This window comes from Monoraphidium neglectum (genome assembly GCF_000611645.1).
Source record: "Monoraphidium neglectum strain SAG 48.87 unplaced genomic scaffold scaffold00298, whole genome shotgun sequence".
NCBI lineage: Eukaryota > Viridiplantae > Chlorophyta > Chlorophyceae > Sphaeropleales > Selenastraceae > Monoraphidium > Monoraphidium neglectum.
This window is the reverse complement of record NW_014013330.1, coordinates 22,158-31,214: the sequence shown is the minus strand read 5'-3', so window position 1 is coordinate 31,214 and position 9,057 is coordinate 22,158. Positions and strand designations below refer to the sequence as shown.

The 9,057-nt window shown below is 63.6% G+C and overlaps 2 protein-coding genes across 2 annotated transcripts in view; both read left to right on the top strand.

Moving 5' to 3' along the window:
• Positions 1 to 3,593, top strand: part of MNEG_2599 (transketolase) — a gene marked incomplete at both ends in the record, with an annotated part of 4,693 nt that extends 1,100 nt beyond the window's left edge. Inside the window, 4 exons of the mRNA XM_014048931.1 lie at positions 900 to 1,449; positions 1,700 to 1,782; positions 1,969 to 2,136; positions 2,391 to 3,593. Coding sequence (XP_013904385.1) covers positions 900 to 1,449; positions 1,700 to 1,782; positions 1,969 to 2,136; positions 2,391 to 3,593 — 2,004 coding nt within the window. The remainder of the gene's footprint in view (positions 1 to 899; positions 1,450 to 1,699; positions 1,783 to 1,968; positions 2,137 to 2,390) is intronic.
• Positions 3,594 to 8,219: 4,626 nt separating this feature from the next.
• MNEG_2598 (hypothetical protein) overlaps positions 8,220 to 9,057 on the top strand; it is a gene marked incomplete at both ends in the record, with an annotated part of 2,333 nt that continues 1,495 nt past the window's right edge. The window contains 3 exons of the mRNA XM_014048930.1: positions 8,220 to 8,240; positions 8,501 to 8,545; positions 8,825 to 9,008. Of these exons, the coding sequence (XP_013904384.1) occupies positions 8,220 to 8,240; positions 8,501 to 8,545; positions 8,825 to 9,008 (250 nt within the window). The remainder of the gene's footprint in view (positions 8,241 to 8,500; positions 8,546 to 8,824; positions 9,009 to 9,057) is intronic.

Sequence of the window (9,057 nt, the reverse complement as noted above, 5' to 3'; positions counted from 1 at the left end):
GATGAGTCCACGCACGCAACGCAGCAGCAGCAGAGAGGTGATGAGGGGCAAGGGGCTGTGGGCACGGCTTCAACAGCTGTACTAGCAGCAGGTCAGTGGCGCCAATTGATTGAGGGTAGGCGGCGCGCGAGCACAGCTGGGTCCTTGCCGGATTTTGTTTGATACTGAATGATCCCGGCGCTGGCGGCCAGCAGCGAAATCTTCAGGGGCGCGATTGCCCTGTGCCGGTGGTGTCTGCAGCGATTTTGACGACGGCTGAGACCGTTCCAGAGCTCGTTCATGAGTTCTTTTGACTGTGTAGCAAGAAGGTCAAGCATGTAAAACGACATGTCACAATGTGGGTGGATTGCCCTTGAGAAGGGGGGAACCTTGGGGCACTGTGGGGGCGGCGCTCGCGTTGTTGTCACTTGCCAGGCCTTGCCCTGCTTGAGCTGACAAGGACTAATATACCGGCGAGGGCTCGGGGAGGCGAGCGTGCATGGGTGACGCATGTACAAGGGTTACTTTGCCTGGAAGTGGTGGTCGCCACCGCAGCGGCGGTGAGTCGCCTGCTGTGGCGCTGATGCACACCCATGTGCCGACGACCCGTCCGCTGTGAGGGTAAAGCAGCCTGAGGCTGGGACGCATGGTCGAGACGTTTTTCCAGGCTCATTACCGAGAAGCTGCTACTACGACAGCAACACCAACAGCACTGTACGGGGCTGACGCCACCCGTAGAAGCTGCACGCCGAAGGAGGGAAAACTTTAGACGCGCACGGCACGCTATCCCGCTTTCGGTTTTGATACTATTCACACTTATACGAATACTCACACGTTTGATCCACGAGACAGCGCGCCAGTTTTGCTGAAGTTCACTCTTTTTCGACCTTGAGCTGGCGCCCCGGACTGGCATGCTGCAGATGGCAGAAAATACTCCTGCAGCGCTAGTGGAGGAGGAGCAGGGTGCAGGTCTCGCTAATCGCGACGAGGACGCCGGCTTCTCGCCCAATCGTCCAGCAGCAGCATTTTCCGTTCTTTGCAACGAGCGTGGGACTGCCGTCGAGGACACTTTTGTCCTTATGGACGACCTGCTGCTTGAGCCAGCGTTGCTGCCAGGCGGCGGCGACGCGCAGCCCGCTGCCTGCGACGCGCCTTCTCGGCATGTTCCGGCGGTGCGCCTCTTCGGTGTTTACGACGGCCACGGAGGGGGTGCCGCAGCCAAGCATTGCGCACGCCGGCTGCACCATTTTGTGGCTGCGCGGCTGCGGGCAGTGCTGCGGCCGGGGTCAAGCGGGGGCGCGGTGCTGGACGGCAGCGTGCTTGACTCGCCCGAGGTGGCGACTGCCCTGCGCGAGGCTTTTGTCGCTACCGACACTGAGCTGAAGGCGGGCGGCATGCTCGATACGAACAGTGGCTCAACAGCTGTCGTGGCGCTGCTGACGCCGTCCACTGTGTGGCTTGCATGGGCGGGTGAGGAATGCAAGAGGCGCAGCGATGATGAACATGCGGGGCCGCCGTGCTGAGTCAGCCGTATGCAGCTGGCCAGCTGCTTGCGGGCCCTGCCATGCTTGGAGTCTTTGTGTTTGATGAAATGCCAGTGTGTTATGTGTCTGTGGCACACTCCTGTAGATGATGGTACCTTGGGTTGGTCACACGGAATGACTCACGCCCCTGTGCGCCTGCCCATGTGGTGCCGCCGCGCGCTTCTGAACCCATGCAGGCGACTCCAGGGCGGTGCTCGTGCGCGGCGGCCAGGCTGTGGCGGCCACGAACGACCACCGGCCGGCGCGAGAGGACGAAAAGGTGCGGCGTGGCTGCAGCTGGAGTCTTGATCAGGGGGGCGCTCTGCAAACGTGCAGGCCTGTGCGCCCGCTCTGCCCTGCAGTGCGGTGTGCCCTCATGGGACGCAAGCGCGCAGCCAAGCGCTGCCGACGGCTATCGTGGGCAATGCTCCTCACCTGCTTCCGCACAAACACTGCGGCCGCGCAGGAGCGCATCGAGCAGGCGGGTGGCATGCTGCTCAACAACGGCGGCCTGCGGCTGATGGGTATGCTGGCCACCACGCGCGCCATCGGTGACCATGACCTGCAGCCCTACGGCCTCACTCCCGTCCCCGAGGTCATGCGCCTCCCCCGCAGCAGCGATGACGAGTTCCTGGTGGGTGCAGGGGTGGGCCCAACGAAGTGGGAGGTGGGAGGCGGGCACTTGTGCACTGTTGGTTCGGCAGGCCGAGTTGATTGCAAGGGCTCAGGCGAGAATGATGGCGGTTTTACAGGCTGAATGTGTATGGGGGCCAGCCAAGCCGTCCGTCCATGCACTGCAGCATGCTGGTCCTTGTGCTGGTCCTTGTGTGTGGGCAAGTTTTCTGACTGATCCGTGACTTGCCGCCCTCTTCCTTGCATTGTTTGCAGGTGCTCGCCAGCGACGGGCTGTGGGATAAGGTGGGACCTCAGGAGGCTGCCAATTTCGCGCACGGCGCGTGGGCACGCGTCCAGGGCGCGCGCGCCAGCGACTGTGGCGCTCTTGAGAGCGGCGACGCCAGCCCCACGCCATCGCCTCCGCCGGCCGCGTCGCCGCTTGACGGCCCTGCCCTGTCGCTTGGCCCTGCGCCATCGCTGGCCTCTGCGCCTTCTCGCGCCCGCGGTGCCAGCGGTCGCCGCCGCAGCACGTGCGGCGCATGCAAGGCGGCGCGCGTAGCGGCGGCGGCGATGACCAAGTGCGCTCGCAGCCGTCGCAGCCGCGACGATACCACCGTTGTGGTTGTGAATCTGCAGCAGGCCTGCGCCTGCGCCAACAGCTGGGCCACCATCTGCGCAGACGCGAGCGCGCTGCCTGGCGTCAGCAGCAGCAGTGACAGCGCGTTTGCGGCGCCTTGCATGGAACGGAGCACAGCACGGGCCGTGCCATGCGGTAGTGGTGCAACGGCCGCCGTGGCGGGGAGCTGCAGTGGCGGTCCGCAAGGAGTGCTCCAGGACCAGCACGTTGAGCAGCAGCAGCAGCAGCAGCAGCAGCAGCAGCAGCAGCAGCAGCAGCAGGAGCAGGTAGAGACGGAGCAGCCGCAGCAGCAGCAGCAGGCGACCATCAAGAAGCGGCCTTCACTGCTTGCGGAGGAGGAGGCGTCGAAGCGTCACCACGGACCCTTTGGCACGGCTGTCTCGGCAGGGGCGCCCGCGCGCTTCTGCGATGGCCTGGCAGAGGCCTCCCCTTTTGCGATTGGCCAGCCTCTCGACTCTCTGGGGGCGGCTTGCGCGTGCATGGGCGCTGGCGTGTTCAGTGCAGCGCACGCGGGCACACCGTCGGGGCTCCCAGGTCCGGGCCTGCACAGCAGCAGCCCGGGCCCAGCTTCGGCGGGCCCGTTTGGCAGCATCGTCGGCAACGGCTGCGCAGCTACCGGGTCTGCCGGCGCCCTGCAGGCGCTGGCGCGGCAGCTGTCCCTGTCCCTCGCGGCGGCGGCGGCCGGCACTGCGGCGCGCGCCGGCAGCGTCAGCCCCAGCCGGGGTGGCGAGGCGCCGCACGAGGTTCTGGAGCGCATTGCCCGGGAGCGGTCCCTCAGCAGCTCAGGCCACCTGTGTGTCGTGGCGTCGAGCGGCGCCGAGGGGCGCAGCGATTGGTGAGCGCTGGCGCCGCGCCGGCGCGTGGCGGTCGCCGCGCCTGCAGCACACCGCGGCCAGCTGGCGGTGTTGCTTCTCAACGCCCTTTCTCCAACTTTGCGTGGGCCGGGAATTACCCCGGAATCCACCCATATAGATGCCATTGATGTTCCCATACCATATGGGCTTAGTCCACAGGACTGGTCTTCCTTCTTGGCCGTTTCACCTCATGTTTCACCTCAGCGCAATTTTGCGCGCGCACGCACATGAAGGGTGTGGGGTCTGTGCTTGCCTGTCTGGCTAGGCCCCACAACCCACGAAACGATCATGGCTGTGCCACAGCGGCTCCCGGCGAGGAGCTGCCTCCCCCTCCCGCTCTTCGGGAGGAAGGAGAGCTGCTCTGTTCGCCGCGCACGCGGCTCCTCGGCCGTGTCGTGGCTGGCGCCGGTGTTGCCCTATCGGCCTGTGGCAAAAGATGCTCTTGTGGCGTTTGGCATGCTGCAGTGAGCGTCTCCACGTCCTGGCGTGGCCCCTTTTTTGTCGGCCCCTGCTTTGCGGGCGGTCGTGTGTGTTTGTGCGTGTGCGTGTGTTTTTTTGTGTGTGTGCTCTTGAGTGGCTGGGTGGGTCTGGTACGTGCTGCACAAGATTGCAAGACCACTTGACAGGCGTGGAGGATTGGAGCACCAACGAACATGGCGTCTGCCGGCTTTCCAGGCTGCCGCGCTTCTCGTTGGCACACGGCCCAGCTGCTGAGACATGCAGAGCTGAGAGTGTGGCCCTGAGACGGCAGCCGCACGCTGGTTACCTGCCTGTACATTAACACACTGCATGCAACCAGCGGCGTCTCCACGGGAGTCATGCGAGGGGCGCAGTCCATATCGTGCCGCGGTTCTTTTGGTTGCAATTTAGGAAGCTGGGTGTGTATCCGCGAGCGCACAAGTGAATGTGTGCGTGCGCGTGTTCCTGCTGGCATGTGTTGTGTGTGTTGTGACCTCGCCACTCCCTGCGCCTCTCGTGTGCTGTGCGGGTCTGGGGGTCGACTCCCCATACACAGCAGCAGTCGAGCTGCGTGCAAGCTGACAGCCAACACACCCACCACATCCCCTGCTGGGAATTCACTTGGGCGAGGGGTTTCTAATTGTTGCAGGCACTTTCTCACATTTGTGCATCCATGCTGCTTGGCCACCAACGCCGTTTTGGCGGCCCTTACCTACAACCCAACCAGCGACTGTTATGGCCGCTCACCGCACCCCGGGGCGACCCCACATCCCCCTCGTCCTCACCCCAACCACATCACAGCGCTGCATTATCAGAGTGCAACGCCATGCGCTGCATTTTCAGAGTGCGGCGACATGCGCCGTTTGGCATATGAGCGTGTGAAGGACGTTGCACTGAGCCGTGCATCCTTATGGCTGTAACAATCTCAAGGATCATTAGAATTTAGGCTTTGGGATTGTTGGCATGATCTTGTTGTGCCTGCCTATATCCAACTTGCACAATTTGCATGTTGCGTTAGCATCCACGATCTTCAATCAGTGCTTAAGCCAGCATGCCGTTTCGTGGGACACAGCTGTTTGCACTTCAGCTTGAAGCCGTGATATTTGAAACAGGAAATGACAGCAGTAATATTACTCGTGTCATGCACACAGGCTTCCCTCACCAGCAGCAACTTGATGTCACTTATCCCAAACCACGCAAAGGCGAGATGTTCAACAACACACTCTATGTCTTTACTTCTTTCCTTGTCTCTCTCCCTCCAACACTTCCAAGTCATCACTTCCGAGAGGTTGTACATCTCAACCAGGGCTACAATTGATCGAGGTGCAATGAATTAATCGGGAACTCATGCAATTTGACCCATAACCTTTGTCGCAAACAAGCAGTGAAAGAAGTCAAGTGGAACAACCATCAGCGAACTGCCATAATCGTGTGAGTGCTCTCACGCACATCCTGAGATGGCCCAGCCAGCCTCAGGATAGCAAGCGCGGCCAGGCCTGCGCAGCTAGCTCCGGGTCCGCCGCTGCAGTGCAAGCTCTGCACCGCCCACGCAAACAGCCCCCGCTGAGTACGCGCATACATAGAACACCCTCAACTTGTTGGGCAGCTGGGTCATATCCAAGACACCACTGGCGTGGCACGCAAAGCCCAACAGCAGCACAAGCACCCGTGCTAGTGCAAACGTGAGCCCCGCCGCTGCATGCCGCACTGCGTGCGCCGAATGCGCCGCTGCAGCCGCAGCCCGCTTGGTGCCGGCGGCCCCGCGCGCCGGCGCAGTCAATGCTGCGCGCGCTGCGGTTGCTGCAAAATGGGCGGCCAGGGGCCGGTAAAAGGTGCAGCGGACGAGCGCGCCGTGGTCGCGCATGACCTGTTTGTGGCCGAGTTCCATGATGACATAACCCGCTGTCACCGCCGCAGCCGCCACCAGCATGGCCTGCCCCGATGCGCGGTGCAGCGCCAGCAGCCGCGCCCGCCGTGCGTACGCGCCGCCGCACGCCGGCAGGCTGGCGGCCGTCCAGAGCTGCAGTATCAGGGCGATGCACCAGGCGCCGCCGATCAGGCAGTGCAGGACGCGGATGGAGGGCCAGGCCGCGAAGCGCTGCAGGCTCTGAGGGTCGGCGGCCTGTGGTCGCAAGGGCGAGCCCGTTAAGTGATTGATGAGTAAGGCTGTGAACATGGCATGCTCATGCAGCCAAAGTCGCACACGCAGCCCTGCGCGGTCATGCAGACAGGGCATGTGGAGCTTGCTGGGCATCACAGAGCGCGCGCTTGCCAGCAGCAGAACCTTGTGTGCTTCCCCCGGTGGGACATGCGTTGCAGCGCATTTGTCTGCACCACGCAGTCAGCAGGTGTTGGTGCCAGGTCTGCAGCTCACCACCCAGGGCACAGGCGTTGGGCCCTCGTACGATGGGACAAGCCCAATCATCCAGGACGCAGGCAGCACCAGCGACCATGCTGCAAAGAAGGCCGCGCCGGCAGCAAGGATTCCCGCTAGGGTGGGCGCCAGCAGCGCCGCCGCCATGATGTGCAGGCGCGGGCAGCAGCAAGCGGATCCTGCAATGTAGATGTGTATGGTCAGCTAAAGTTTTGTTCGTGCATTTGAAATTGACGTGGCTGTACATATGGCTGCCTAACTGGACGTTGAAAGGAAAACATGTGGGTACCAGTCAATTCATGCATGGCCGTGAAAGTGTTGCTGCTGATGTCACCATGACGTATCACAGCCCCGCAGCCGGCGGTGTTGTTGCCTTGATGTGTCCAGCACTTTTTGAGAGGTCTTATCTGGTGTCCCTCCAGAATACCACATGAACAAGCTGCATACTAGTACCTTCAAGCTGTGAACGTATGCGTGTATGCGCGAGTGCAGGCACACACCAGAGTGACACAGGGACGCAGCAGGAACAGTGTGAAGTTGACGTTCCACGACTTGAGCAGGGCCGTTACTGAAGAAGTGTCTTATATCTAGGTATTCGCGCCCATCACGTACGCTGGTTGCTCGTATGCGCGATCTGCTTCAAATCCGACAAAAGCTTATAGATACGGTTCCGCGTATCCTGCGCTTTAATTGACATGGAGCGTGCCGGTTCCACCCCGCCTTGTGTGGCGGCGCCTGCCGCGGTGGCCGCGGGCGGCGAGGCGGTGCAGCGGCTTTGCGACGAAGTTCAGCAGGGGGGCGCACTGGCGGCCCGGCAGCTGTCATACATGCAGAACCAGAATTTTGCGTCCGGCCTGGTGCTGCCCCTGCGCCTGCCGAGCATGCGGGCGGGTCGCGCCGATGGCGACAGCGCCAAGGGGCCGTCTGGTGCCCACCTGGAGGCAGGCACCACGCGGACCCAGGAGTTGGTGCGGTGAGTGGGCCGCTCGCCAGGTGGCCGCGGCCCTGCGCCCGTTCGGCCGCGTGCCAGGCCAGTGCGGCGGTCCAAGCAGGGGATGCGCGGCGCCAGCCTGCATGCCGGGGCATGAGATTCGCTGATAGCGTGTCCCAGCAGCGGCCATGTTCACAGCCGCGCGGGGTACGCACAGACCCCTCCTCTCGTCGTCCCTGACCGCCCCACCCCTATGGCTGCGCGCCTGCAGGCTGCTGCAGCTGGCGGGCCCCCTGATGGTCGAGAGCGTCACCAACGTCGGCACCCAGCTGGTGGCCACCACCTGCATCGCGCGGCAGGGGGGCGGGCCCCTGGCACTCTCAGCGCTCGTCCTCGCCCAGGTGTTACATCACATTACATCACATCACATTTCATCGCATTACATCACAATACATCACGCTTTTCCAGCAGCGAGTGGAGAAACCCTGGCTCCCCAAAGGGGTAACGCCCCTAGCCGCCCAGGACCTCGCCCAGGGCTGACCCATTTACCCCCCCCCCCCCCCCCCGAAAATCACTGCCGTGATGGGCCCCCTGCCGGCCAAGGGAAAGCCGCGGCGCGGCGTGCACTGACGGCACGCGTGCAAGTCGGCCGTGTTTTGCCCATCGGCAGGGGCCCTCTCACGGCGCAGCGGCTCTGCCAGGGGCGACTGCCACAAGGCGCGTCGCCAGCTCAGCGCCAAAGCCGCGGCACCCCCTCTTACGCCTCTCCCCCTCGCGGCAAACCTCTGTCCTGCAACAGACCCAGCTCAACTTCTGTTACAGCATAATTTGCGGAATAGCGTCCGCCATGGAGACGTGCTGCGGCCAGGTCAGGGTCTCGGGCGCACCTGTCTTTTGCGTTGATTCGGTTGTGACATCCACAGTACTCCTCCGCGCTGTCAGTGATATTCGGTGTATTTTAGAGTGGCGGCAATGCGGCACTGCCTGGAGCACCCGTGATGCGGGGCCTTTGGATGCAGCAAATTCTGGGATTCTTGGTCCATGCACAGCCTCCTGTTGGGCAGTACTTGCCAGGATGCGCGACCGCACGTGCAATCTGATCCCGGCTCCCCTGCCTTTGAGGTGCAGGCATTTGGTGCGGCGCAGTACAGCCTGCTGGGCCTGGTGCTGCAGGTGGGGTGAGGCCGGCCGGGGGGCTGCAGCTGGGGGGTGACCGTCCACCTGGACGGTTCCAGGGCCGCGCGCTCCCCACCACTCAGGGGGGCGGCGGGGCGGCTGAAGAGGCGCTGTTGTAGGCTGGTAGACAGAGCACATGAGGCAGGCGCGTGCGGGCTGTTGAGTCAGGCGCACCCATTTCCCGCACGCACAGCTGCCTCAGACCCCCCTCTGACTGCTGGCCACCCGGGCGTTCTGCCTGCGGGCGCGCACCCTGTCCCTGCTCCGGGCCCGCAGTGCGCCCAGGCGCTTTGTCTACTGATTGCCGCGCCCGCTGCAGCCGCCTGGGCCGCGGGCGCGATGGGCCCGCTGCTCCTGTGGCTGGGACAGCCCCCCGAGACGGCGGCCGCGGCGGGGCGCCTGCTGCAGCTGACGTGGCCGGTGCTGCCGCTGCTGGCCATCTCGGAAACAACCGGCCAGTGTGAGGCCCCCCGCCCCCCGCCTCTCCGCCCCGCCACAGCACACTAGCC